Source organism: Balaenoptera musculus, chromosome 1 (genome assembly GCF_009873245.2).
Source record: "Balaenoptera musculus isolate JJ_BM4_2016_0621 chromosome 1, mBalMus1.pri.v3, whole genome shotgun sequence".
Lineage (NCBI taxonomy): Eukaryota > Metazoa > Chordata > Mammalia > Artiodactyla > Balaenopteridae > Balaenoptera > Balaenoptera musculus.
The window spans coordinates 7,612,431-7,626,045 of NC_045785.1; the positions used below are offsets into that span (position 1 = coordinate 7,612,431).

At 44.7% G+C, this 13,615-nt stretch overlaps 1 protein-coding gene across 4 annotated transcripts in view; it reads left to right on the forward strand.

The window, feature by feature from the left end:
* Positions 1–13,615, forward strand: part of UBE4B (ubiquitination factor E4B) — a 114,217-nt gene that overhangs the window by 86,232 nt on the left and 14,370 nt on the right. For all 4 annotated transcript variants that reach the window (XM_036857149.1, XM_036857130.1, XM_036857144.1 and 1 more), the window contains 4 exons: positions 1,380–1,478; positions 2,188–2,423; positions 8,357–8,483; positions 10,147–10,291. In XM_036857149.1, coding sequence (XP_036713044.1) covers positions 1,380–1,478; positions 2,188–2,423; positions 8,357–8,483; positions 10,147–10,291 — 607 coding nt within the window. The remainder of the gene's footprint in view (positions 1–1,379; positions 1,479–2,187; positions 2,424–8,356; positions 8,484–10,146; positions 10,292–13,615) is intronic.

Below are 13,615 nucleotides of genomic sequence, written 5' to 3' on the forward strand. Positions count from 1 at the left end.
ACTTAAATGTAATGAAAATGTTCTGTTTTTAAAACAAATTGTGATGGGTGATGAAAAGTGGATACTGTGCAATAATGTGGAACGGAAGAGATCGTGGGACAAGCAAAATGAACCACCAACAGCCACACCGAAGGCCAGTCTTCATTCAAAGAAGGTGATGTTGTGTACGTGATGGGATTGGAAGGGAGTCCTCTGTCATGAGCTCCTTCTGGAAAACCAAACGATTAATTCCAACAAGTACTGCTCCCAATTAGACCAACTGAAAGCAGCACTCGATAAAAAGTGTCCAGAATTAGTCAACAGAAAACACATCATCTTCCATCAGGATAACACAAGGCCACATGTTTCTTTTTTTTTTTTATACTTATTTTATTTAATTAATTAATTAATTTATGGCTGTGTTGGGTCTTCGTCTCTGTGCGAGGGCTTTCTCTTTAGTTGCAGCAAGTGGGGCCACTCTTCATCGCGGTGCGCGGGCCTCTCGTTATCGCGGCCTCTCCCGCTGCGGAGCACAGGCTCCAGACGCGCAGGCTCAGTAATTGTGGCTCACGGGCCTAGTTTCTCCGCGGCATGTGGGATCTTCCCAGACCAGGGCTCGAACCCGTGTTCCCTGCATTGGCAGTCGGATTCTCAACCACTGCGCCACCAGGGAAGCCCTGCATGTTTCTTTGATGACCAGGCAAAAACTGTTACAGCTTGGCTGGGAAGTTCTGATTCATCCACCATATTCATCAGACATTGCACCTTTGGATTTGAATTTATTTCGGTCTTTACAAAATTCTCTTAATGGAAAAAACTTCAATTCCCTGGAAGACTGTAAAAGGCACCTGGAACAGTTCTTTGCTCAAAGAGATAAAAAGTTTTGGGAAGATGGAATTATGAAGTTGCCTGAAAAATGGCAGAAGGTAGTGGATCAAAAGGGTGAAGACGTTGTTCAATAAAGTTCTTGGTGAAAATGAAAAATGTGTCTTTTATTTTTACTTTAAAACCAGAGGCACTTTTTGGCCGACCCAATAGTATTTAAAGTACATGTGTAGCTCTGTTGTCTCAAACAGTTTGAGTTCCATAAGATGACCAAACATGACCCTTTTATTTCCTTCACATTTATTGCATTAAGCTTAATGCAATAAATAAAAATCAAGAAATCAAGAAAAGGAAAAACAAAAACGTTTCACGTCCACCCTAGCCTATCCCTGTCTTCATTATTCCCTGTTCATTTCTGGTTGTAGTTTCTTTGCCTGTGCACTTTTTACATAGTTGTATTATAGAATGAGAGCTTTTTCCAGATGAAACACTTACTTGTAATGGTAGTGTAATATTCCTTGTAGTTTGATGTGTCATGATTTCATTTTGTAACCTGTACTTTTTCTCTTTGACAGTGTCACACTGCCTTTAAGTTCAGATGTCCCCAAGGTATTTGCAGCATTGCCTGAGTTTTATGTAGAAGATGTTGCTGAATTTTTATTTTTTATTGTACAGTAAGTCCCATTCACGTATTACATAGTTCTAATATGTGTTTATATTTAATATGTACATTATATTATGAACCTCCATCTTATGCCATTGCTTTAACCGAATGCTGCCTGGAGACTGGAAAAATAAATCCGGCTGTGGCATCCAGCCAATTCCAATAATAACTCAAGACAGAGGAGGATTAACAGTGCTGGTAATAATGTGCTCTGTGAAAAGTGAGTCGAATTGTGTGTCTGAGAAACAAGGAGGAAACCGTTTATAAATATCTGAGTGAACATTCAAAAGCCAGAAATACCCACCTCTATATTTTGTAGCAAAATTTTTCTCAATTGTAAAATTAGAGAATGTTTACAAAGAAATAGGTTGAGTTTATAACCAATGTTTGAACTTTGAAAAAATGAAAACAACTCCATCAAAATATTTTTTAAAGTCTTTTTGGTCATGAAGATCTTTTGTAAAATTCACCTACGATTTAATCATACCTTTGGTTTATTTTCTAAAACATAAGATAATATAACATGCTATGGCCAATAGACGCAATGGGTTTTAAATCTACCTATTTGTAATGGGAATAGTCACCTTAAACTCAGCAAGTTAAGGGGAACTCCGTGTCCTGGCTGCTAGACCTATTCGTCCCCTTCCTTGCCTAATGACACCAGCATCCACCCGTGTTTTCTCAGAGCTTTACTAGCTGTTCCTCTCACCTCTCTTCAGATACTCTCCTCAGGTGCTTTATGAGCCCTGTACTCAGGATATTGTGATGTTCCTCGTTGTGATGTTGTGTAACCAGAACTACATCCGAAATCCGTATCTGGTGGCCAAACTCGTAGAAGTCATGTTTATGACTAACCCTGCTGTTCAGCCACGGACCCAGAAGTTTTTTGAAATGATTGAGAACCATCCTCTCTCCACCAAGCTGTTGGTCCCTTCCCTGATGAAGTTTTATACAGGTAGGTTCCTGTTGTGTACAGGTGGGCAAGGTCATCTAAAGCCAGTGGATGAAGTTGTTCCAAACCTGTTACCTAATATTCTGACATCGGCTTCTAAGTATGACCCACTTATACACTGCCAGCAGAGCATAAACTGTTGGTTATTTTTCCCCTGAGTTGTGGAAATATTACACTGACCACTCTACATACTAGTCCCTGATGATTCAGTGGGATCCATTGAAAGTCAGATGGGTAACACTGAGATCAAGTTGGTGTTTTTATCTGAAACTACCTGGGTCATTTTAGCTTTTAACTTACAACATTAGTTTTGCAACACTGTCCTGTAACCCAGAGTTTCAAAACTGGGTAAAACTGGGAGCTTGTTAAAAATGCTTATTCTTGAAGACCCCACTCAAAAACCAACAGAATCAGGATCTCTGAGAGTCTTCACTCATTGACTAATTCTGTACATTCATCCAGTGCCTACTATTTGCCAGGCACTGTTCTAGGTGCTGGGTGACACTGGTGAGCAAGACTGAGAATGTATCAGACACTCTGCAAGGAGGTCTTCCTCTTCTGGTTGAATTGTATTCCAAATTTTCATTTTTAATTTGGCTTTTGAACTGCAAATGTGTATTCATAAAGCCTGTTACTTAGGGGACCATTCACCTGTTCTCTACCAAAGGCACAGGATTGTACAAATGGAACATTTCCCCTCCAGTTTGTATATTTCTCAGGAAAGGAAGTGTGTTGTCTGTCTTCTTTTTATTTATTTATTTATTTATTTATTTATTTATTTATTTATTGGCTGTGTTGGGTGCTCGTTGCTGCACACGGGCTTTCTCTAGTTGCGGCGAGCGGGGGCTACTCTTCATTGCAGTGCGTGGGCTTCTCATGGTGGTGGCTTCTCTTGTTGCGGAGCACAGGCTCTAGGTGCACGGCCTTCAGTAGTTGTGGCATGCGGGCTCAGTAGTTGTGGCTTGTGGGCTCAGTAGTTGTGGCTCACGGGCTCTAGAACGCAGGCTCAGTAGTTGTGGCACATGGGCTTAGTTGCTCCGTGGCATGTGGGATCTTCCCGGACCAGGGCTCGAACCTGTGTCCCCTGCATTGGCAGGTGGATTCTTAACCACTGCGCCATCAGGGAAGCCCCTGTCTGTCTTCTTATCCTCTATGGAACCTAGCACGTTCTGGGCGCCCATTTAGCAGAATGTACTCACCATGCTCTTGGAAGAAACACCAGCCTCCCAGAGCACAGTCCATTGCTGTTCACGGCGGCAGCAGCGGTTTGGGGATTCCTCTGTGTTCAGTGACAACCATCCCTTCCCTGTAGACCAAGACCTGTTCCTGCTCATTTTGGGCTGGTGCTGGCATCTCTCTCTGTGTGCTTCTCAGGCTCAAGAACCTGTCTACCTCCTTTCCCCTTTGTCACTATTATCTTATGTCACCTACTGGGAGTTTCTCTCCTTCCCCAAGCCTGCCTGTATCCTTTTAAACCTAAACAAGTATGCGGGCCTCTTGAAGTTTTGTTAACATGCTCACCTTGGCAGCAGCAGAGAACACTCCTGGGTAAAAGGCCCCCACTTGGCTCTCCTGTCCTCCTCTTACCTCTTAGCCCTGGTAGGAGAGGACCATGGGCCATTCAGGTACAAGTGGTGCATCACCCGTGTACAGGACGGGACCTTGTATGGTCCCTTGCATCTGTCAGGCTTAGCTGAATTGAAGGTAATTCTGCATTTCTTAAAATAATGATGAGGTACATCTTTTCACCTATTAAATTTATTTTTAAAATGGGAATACCTAGTGCTAATATGGTTGTAGGGAAATAAACGAACCTGCAAAAGTCTATTTCATCTCCTCTGTAGCTCGTGTGTAGAATTAGTGCTATGAAACTCTCTGAGAATGTAAGTTGGTAAAGCCTTTCTGGAAGGCAAATTGGCAGTCCACACCAAAGCCTTCTATCTTCCATATCAGTCAAGGCCCAGTTAGGATAACCTGCCAGTTAGTTTAATAGAATTTAACATAAGGAACTGGTGAAATAGGTAGTGGAAGACAGAAAAGGCAAATAAGGAACACTGGGGTAGTACAGATTGTCGGTGCAGGGAGAGGCCATCATCTGTCCCTAGGGCTGGGGAACCAAGGGAAAAGGCTGGGGTTATGGGATTCTAGTGCCTCAAATGAGTGCTTGGACAGAACTGGGACCCAGGCCTGAGGAAGCATGCTGGCCAGCTGGTGCTGGTGTCTCTGAGGGCATGTGGGATTCCTGGTCCTGCGAGTGTGGAACAAAGCTGGAAACGAGCCAGCTGCTGCTGCTGGGCTGGAGAGTCCATGATGGGAGCAGCAAGCCAGCAGAGGTCCAAGTCCCTTCTTCAGTTTTCCAGCTCCCCTGCAGCGCCCCCTGTTGGCGCCTAACAGGAGGCCAGCTGGCAAAGGGAAACTTGGAGTCCCAGCGTCAGTATCACAAAGCCAAGTGTAAAGGGTGGATTTGGGGGGACCTCCCTGGTGGCCCAGTGGTTAAGGCTCCGTCCTCCCAATGCAGGAGCCTGGGTTCGATCCCTGGTCAGGGAACTAGATCCCACGTGCATGCCGCACCTAAGAGTTCACATGCCGCAACTAAGGAGCCCAGTGCTGCAACTAAGCCCGGCGTGACCAAAGAAATAAATAAATAAATGTCTTTTTTAAAAAAAAAAAAAAAGGGTGGATTTGGGGCTGAGAGACAGCAGCTAAATAATGAGTACACCCTCTTACATGTAAACTTCATTCCTAGTAATCGATTCTGTGGGAATAAATATAAATGTCTATAAATGTTTATAACAACATTCACTGTGTTAGTATTTATAATGCAGTACAGTGAGAGTATTAAAAACAACCTAAATTCCTGCCAGTTGTGGATCAGTTAAGTAAATTATAGTTTATCCATACGGTGGGTCTATGTGAACCATGAAAAATAGTGTGTTATTTACAGTACGTGGTTAAGTAATAAAAAGTAAAGAAAATGCCATGTAGTGGAAAAATATGTCAAGTATGACCACGTTTTGGTACACATACATATATTACAGAAAAAAGTATGGGAGAATATACGCCAAAATATTAACAGTGAATTGGTTATTTATGAATGGTAGAATTGTGGGTAGTTTTTTGGTTTTTTTTTTTTAATTATCTGAACATCTTAATTATTCTACAGTAAACATGCATTGTTGGTATTAAAAAACAAAAAATTTAGCTAAGTGCGTTTTGTACTCAGATAGTGCCCTGGGCCTGTCACTGTGGCTTTGGGATAAAGAACAGGGCTGGGCCTCTTGCCTGTGAGACCAGTGCTGGGCCTGGGGGGCCCCCCACCGGCAAAATTCCAGGAGCTGGTGGGCGGGTGTTGTTTCTCCTTTCCCCCTTGCCACCAAGCAGTGTGCCCTCTGGCCCTGGACCACCTCTGTGGTGGTCCATGGGTATTAGATGATACCCATGCTAATAATAGCCCCTGCTTATTGAACATTTGCTAATCCTTTCACTTAATCCGCACAGCAGTCCTCAAGATGGGTGCTATAAATATCTCCATTGTACGAATGAGGAAACTGCAGCTTAGAAAGGTCAAGAAGCTTGCTGAAGGGAAACAGCCAGTGAGCGGCGGCAGCCTCAGCAGCTGGGCACTAGCACAGGTGCTCCTCCAGCTACCGCGGGCCCTGCGCCAAGGGAGCCCTGCCGCGGGCGTGGTGGACACTCCCCACGTGTCCATCAAATCCATGTTAAGTCCTGCTGACTGAGGTCCCGGCTCCTGAGCACGGCTGACTCTCAGGCATGAATTAGAGATTGATCTCTGGAACAGGCTCTCTTTTACACCCCAGAGAGGGTGTTCTAGCTTAGACGATACTTAAGATCAAATGTTTGTTCCAAAAATAAAACTGAGTTTCAAAAATAAGAGTATTTTATTTGTACCACAGCAGTCAGAGCCTTAAGGACCAGCTCTCAAAACTTGGCTACTCAGAACCAGGAAGAACACTGATAACCAAGACTTACCTTCAAGACTGTTCTCTTCCCCACGCTGATCTGAATCAGCAAAGCCAGCGTTAGCCCAAGTAGATTCGATCACTAATTCAACAAATACGTACGGAGCTCCTACTGCGGGTCAGCTTTGGTGTTGCTGCCAGGGCCTAGCGGTGAGGACCCCAAATCCCCGCCCTCACCAGTCAGGCACCCTAGCTGGGAGACAGACACTGAACCCATAAATGAGGTAATTCCAGAGAGTGAGTGTGAGACGAAGGCCTGGTGCTGCTTTAAGAAGCATAGTCAGGGGAGGTCTCTGAGGAGATGACTTTGGAGTAATGTTGAAAATGAGACCCGAGAGGGAACCATAAGCAGATCTCAGCCACAGCGTGCAGGCAGTGAGGACAGCAAGTGTAAAGGCCCTGAGGCCCGGGCAGCCTAGTGAATCAAGCAAGAAGACTCATGACGGGGGAGCAACTACCAGGGAGAGTTCATTGCAGGCCTCTTAGAACTAGGACTTGAGAATTAGAACTTGGGCTGATGCAGTTTTGAGGGAACATTAGGAATGAATTTTTTTTTAATGTTGGGAGAGATGTATATTGATGGGTAGTAAGTTAACGGTCATTACTTAGCCTCTGCTATGTTCAGGATACAGTGCAGGTGTTATGAGCCATTTAGAGCATTGACGAGGCTCTTTGTCAGCCCCCGGTGTTCTTCTCCTGTGGACTCTGCTAAATCAGCCCTCCACGCTTTAGTTCACACTTTTATACAGTTAATAAAATGACACTTAGTTCAGCTTAAAGAAAGGTTGATTGACCTAATGAATATACATAAGTGCTTTTAGATCTTTGTACCATAGGTCTTAGCTTATTCCTTTTATCTTGAAATAACTATTTTCCTTTTTAATCCCAAGAAAGTGTTCATTGGCAAATATAGAAAATAGCAAAAAGGAAATAAAAATCATTGACAATCTCTGCACTCAGAGAGAATCTGTTAACATTTTGCTCGGTATCTTTCCAGTCAATTTGTATATCATGTGTGTGAGTGTGTGTGTATTTTTTAATATGATTGGACCCAAACTGTATATTTTGTTTGGTAGCCTGTGGTTTTCACTTAATATATCACAAATACCTTTTTGTGTTCTCTGTTGGGCACTTGGATTATTTATATTTTTTTCATATAAATAGTACTTTAATGAGTATCCTTGGAGATCAGTCTTTGAACATGTGTTTTCTTGAATAGAATTGGTGGGTCAGAAAGATGGGCATACTGATGGCTTGTGATACATTTTGTCAAATTGTCTGTTCATCCCCACCAGCATTTATAGGGTGCCTTTTATCTTTTCCTTGAGTCTTACTGTCTTTACCTGACAGTTTTCCCTCTTTTTAAGATTTGTCATGAATTCAGGAATTTCTCGTGCTTAAAGCTGTTTGTCTTTTGGATAACTAAGTTTGATCTTTGTTCCATGTAAAAAGATACATGGATGATGGTAATTGGTAAATGAATGATGAGTACATAGATATTTACTATGCTTTTCTCTACTTTTAAAACATCAATTATACAAAAGTACTTAAAATAATAGTCACATTTAGTAGGTATGTGGCCCTTAATAAAACTTAACCCAATTTTTTTCCTGCTCAGGGATACTCATTTAAAGTTCTATGGAATTTCTATAAATTAGTAAGAAAATTGGGGGAGTTATGAGAATTCAGATTCTGGTCATGGGCGTTGACAAGCTATTTTCCCAGCCCAGTTCCTTTTGTTATTGTGTCATTGCCAGACCTTCGTTATGAAACTTTAGTCTTCAAAACCACCTCATAATTTCTCTTCTGCCTTCCATGTGAGATATAGACAAAATTTTGTCACATCTCTGATTTTGCAGATTTGTATTGTTCACTCAATGACATTGTAGCAGCAATAACTGCTTTTAGAAAGGAAAGAAAGTACATATGCTTCAGTCCCTTGTCTTTCTTCTTTAGATGTTGAGCATACCGGAGCCACCAGCGAGTTCTATGACAAGTTCACCATTCGCTATCATATTAGCACCATTTTTAAAAGCCTTTGGCAAAATATAGCTCACCATGGCACCTTTATGGAGGAGTTCAAGTGAGTATTGGGCCCCTAATGTCACAGCTTGCTGTCTTGCAAATCACAGGTAGAGTGGCCACTTAAAAACTTTCACAGCTGGGTTCTTGTTGACTGTTTGCTTGGTCTCAGCCTCCCTTAAGTTTTCCAGATGGTACTGCTAAATGTAAGTAGGGTTATCTAAATCTCTGTGCTTGCCAGACATTGCTGAAGTTTAGATTTTTCAAGATACTGTGGTCATGGTATACATAGAGAAAGAATCTATAACTATTCTGAAATGATGTGTTGTGTTTTTTGGTGTTTCCTGATTACAGTATTAAATGAATTTGCAGAATGCCTGAAGTGGGATCTTATGGTGCTCTTGAAGATGATATCAAGGTTTAGAGTTAGAAATGTAAGGAGAACTTCAGATTCAGAAGCAGATAGGGTAAGGCTGTCACTTGAAGTGACGTTCTTTGTAGTGAGGCCCTAGACCTTGATTAAGGGCTTTTCATTACCAACCTGAAATTTCGGTGACTACTTAAACCTGGACATTAGTAATTCCATCTAAGTTACTTTCAAAAGAAAGGTGCTTCAAAAAAGAAAGGTAGGTGAAAATATTGAACTCTTGAATTATTGAAGAAATTTTATCCCATCTCCTTGGATCTTTTGCAACCCATGTTCAGTCTTTGATCAAGCCTAGCTGTCACTTGTTTACTGAGTTACTAGTCAACAGTATAAGTATGACCAGTGGAGTAGCCATTTGCTAGACACCTTTCTGCAGAGTAATCTCTTTAAGTTAGTTATCGCCATGAACTGCTCTTGTCATCAGAATTACATTCCAACAAAAGAAGCTTGGCATGAGCTTAGGAGACCAGGCAGGCCCACGGCTTGATCTGCACGGTGCTAATTAGGAGTGTTCATCCTGAACTTCGCATGTTCCTGAAATCCAGGCCTCTGCCCTTGTTCACAGGAACTTCTCTTCCCCCCACCCCCGGCATGGGCTCACTGCCCTCTGGTCACCCAGCAGTAGATCCTGAAGTGTAGCTCCTCTTGTCTCTACTAATCTGGCAGGTACAGAGTCTTAACAGGTGGGCCAAGCCATCTCAGCTCACCAGCAAGTCCCTCCATTATAATAGGATATGCAGGACAGTTCCAGAGATTGGAAGCTTCTGTTTCTGTAAAGTATGTTAATATCCTACTTTATCAGTATTACAGCTTCCAATTTTTCCTCAATGTGTCTTTCTTTGTAATAAAGAAGAACTGTATCGGGAGTTCTCTTACCTCTTATATGTGGGTATTTGTGCTTTCCTTGTATGTTGGGGAGTTGAAGCATGTTTTCTTTTCTAGTCTGGAAGAGTGTTTTCTCTACTTAAAATTATTGAGGGAATGAGCCGGGGAGTGCTGGTAAATCCACTCTCTGGAGGGGGAAAAAAAAAAATCAGCATTTGCTGATCGTCCAGGGTGGAAATACCGCCACTGTTGCCAAATTTGAGCTACCAAGGGAATTTGCTCGCAGAACTCTAGAATGTCAGGACTCGGCTCTCGGGAACCGTGCAGGGTGGCTGTAGCACATCGGTGGAATGAGCTTATCAATTAATGTAGAAGAATAACAAGGTCTCAGGAGATGTGGGGCTGCAGCACCGGAGCTGCGCCTCCGCTCCAGGGAAATGTGTGACCATGTACCGTGTAATTGCCTTTTTAGTTCCGGGAAGCAGTTTGTCCGCTATATAAACATGCTGATAAACGACACGACATTTTTGCTCGATGAAAGCCTGGAGTCTCTGAAGCGGATCCACGAAGTGCAAGAAGAGATGAAGAACAAAGAACAGTGGGACCAGCTGCCCCGGGTGAGGACACGGTCCAGGTGCTGGGACAGCGTCGCAGGGAAGCAGGCTTGGCCCCGGGCAGAGCCCTGCTTTGGGGGCTGCATCTGGGTCTGAAGGCTTAGGTCCGACAGACTTGTCGGTACTTGTTACCATCCCACCTGTGGGCTTCTGTGAAGTTAGAGCCCAGGTTTGGGGTAGGAGAACCCTTAAACACTTGACCTAAAGCTAAGAAATGAGGTGAGAAGTCTTTGTCCTGAAAACTCTCTCTGCCTTTTTAACTTTAAAGGGCTGTTTTGGAGAAGAGCTTTTATTGTTCGAATATGTTAAGGTTTAGGAAAGTAACTAGGAAATAAATCTCTAGAACTCTCTGCTAGTCAAGAATTTGGTTTGTTCATATGATCTTCTTTGGACCTCTGTGTGTGTGACTAACTCAGGAGGGCTCTGATGGGGTGTTTTTCCTCTCAGTACATCTTGGTTTTTATGTCCAGTTATAAACAGAAAAGAGGTCTGTTTTGCCAGGTTCCATGAGAAATTCCTGCTGTGCCAGTGACAGCACACTGCCCTCTCCTGATATTGATTGCCACCATTTAGATGATTCCCCGGTCAGTTATTAGGCCCTTCGCAGCTATTGGTGACTTCATATATTGGTTAGTTCTGCTCCTGGTTTTGTTAGGTTCAAAATCAGAACTGCTTTCCAGAAAGTAGGGAGGACCACTTTTTCTTTACTCGCAGCAGCATTCTCGAGATGAAGATAGGACTGAGGTTGTTCTAAAGCTGTGGAGTCAAAACTCTCTTAAACGTAGAATGTCGAAGCACACTTAGGGAAGGTTTTCATTCCAAGTATTCCTGCAGCTTTGATGAGAATTTTACGTCTTACTGTAGCCAACATGCTTCAACTACAAACTTAAACCTTCTGGGGGGCTTTGCGCAGAGTCCGTGGATGCTGGATTTCTCCGGTGTCCATGCCACCACGCTCCTTGAGCCCCTCTGATTGCATTCATGAGGTAACGCAGTGGTCGTCATCTTTTCCCTCGGCACTGTACTGGCACCCTCTAGATGGCGTTCATCCTACCCACCAGCCTCATACGCATTTCTAAACACACCTTAAACTGTTTTGCTCCTGTGCCTCCAAAACCCTCCTCCTGCCGCTCTCCGTTTCCCACGGGGCGGCGTCACCCCCAGGCCTGAGGCTCCCCAGGGTGGCTCTAAGACATCCTCCCATGCTTACCCCTTGTCACAGTCTGTCAGCTCGAATCTGGTCCAGTCCCCCGGCCTTTGCAGAACGTGCCGGGGAAACAGGTCAGCTCTAGTTGCAAGAGCCCCAGCTTCGGGGTCCAGGGGACCTGGGTTTGAGAACTGGCACTGCCACACATTAAAAGTTCTTCCTCGCTGTTTCCTAGCCCGTAAATCAGAGATAGTTCTTGCCTTGTGGGAAAGTTGTGAGGAGAGACGGATGGTGAGGACATAGTTCATGACCAGCCCAGAGAAAGTGTTCAGGATGTGTAGCTCCTATTGCTTTATTTGCCTTGAGACACTTCTGTCCAAAATGCTGTACATTCTACTCTTATGTATTAAAATCTTACTCATTCTTTGAGGGAGGTCTTGTCCAAATACTCCCTCACGGCTGGCCTTCCCCATCAGTGGAGCTGCACAGTCTCACCTTTCTCCCCACTCCTGTAACGCCCTCTTTATGTCACTCATGATGCTGATGTTGGACCAGCTTACGTTGTCGATGTTGGGATACTTGTCTGTGACACATTACCTCGTCCAGAGTCGGTGCTTATAATAATAGCATTTGTTTATGAGGCGACTGAGCAGATACTATTGATTCTTCTGGGTCAATGGATGGAAAAGGGCATAAATAATCCCTAAAAAAATGCTCCTTCAGAATCAGGTCTGCTTGACTTTGGAGTCACTTCCTGCCTCCTGCCTCCCCGGTGTGCAGCTCTCAGGCTTCTCTTCTCTCTCCACACTTGCTCCCTAGGTCGTGTGTTTCTCGGTGAGGACGCTGGTTGGAGTTTTGCTATAAGAGTAATTCTTTGTTATGAGAGACGGTCCTGGACACTGCAGGACCTTTAGCATCTCTCGCTCGTGCCCATTTAATGCCAGTGATGTTTCCCTCCTACCCTGAGTCACCATGCAACCGGAAACATTCCCACACGTGGCCTGATGCCCCCAGTTGAAAATCACTGCTAGCTGATCTCATCTATTCCAAGGCTTTAGCTGTCTGTATTCTGACGATTCCAAAATGTGCCTCCCCAGCTTGGCTCACTCCTGATTCAGGCTTACATAACCAGCTGTTGACCTGCCCTTGCCCAGTGGTCTAATAGGATCTCAAACCTGACTTGTCCAAAACTGAGCCCTCGATGTCGTCCCCCAGATCTCCTCTCCAGTCTGCCCTGTCTCAGAGAGTGCCGACCGCATTCTGCTGCTTGCTCTGGCTCAGCACCTTCTGGAGTCTTCCTTGATTCCTCTCTCTCCCAGCAAAGGCCCCTAGGCTCTGTCCTAAAGTATGTTTGTTATCTGACCTCTCTTCCCCCACCTCCAGCTCACTACCGTCTCTTAACCTGCATTACTGGAGTAGCCCCCCATTTGGTTTCAGCCTCCGCCCTTGCTCATGTGCATTCCAGCAGGATGGTGTTAAAATCTCAGTCAGCCTCTCATCACTGCTCTGCTCAGAGCCCTTCCAGGCTTCCGGAATTCTCACACTCGCCTGGAGGGCACTGCAGTCTCGGCCCCGCCCTTCCCCTTCGCTCACGCTACCCGCTACCCTGCCCCCACTCGCCTCCTTGATCTTCCGCCGAACAGCAGGGCCTTTGCACTTGGCTGTTCCCTGTGCCTGGAGTGCTTTTCCCCTGGGTCTTGCTGACTCACTTCCTTCAGATACCTGCTTAAATGTTACCTCCTCAGAGAGGCCTTCCCTGACCACCCTTTCCAGACTGGCACCCCAGCCCCCGCACACTCTTCCTACCCCCTTCCCCGCCCTGCTTTATTTTTTCTTCATCATTGTCAGATTTATGCTGTATCTGTTTGGGTGGGTGTCTGTTTACTGCTCACCTCCCTAACCGGCGTCTAAATTCCATGAGGTAGGGAGCCTTCTTGGTCACGTTCTGTGCTTCATCTCCAGGACCTAAAGTTGGCCTGGCCTGTGCAAGGGGCTGGATCACACTGATTGATGAATGAACGTGACACCCAGACACACACTGAGGTGGTTCTCACCTTGCTCTTCCTCCATCCTCCCTGCTTCAGCCTTTCGTTCCTGACCAAAGGGCGGTGGGCAGGTCACCCAGCACCGGTGCAGGATCTCCACCGGGCACTTACCCAGGGGGCCCTCGTGCGGCTACA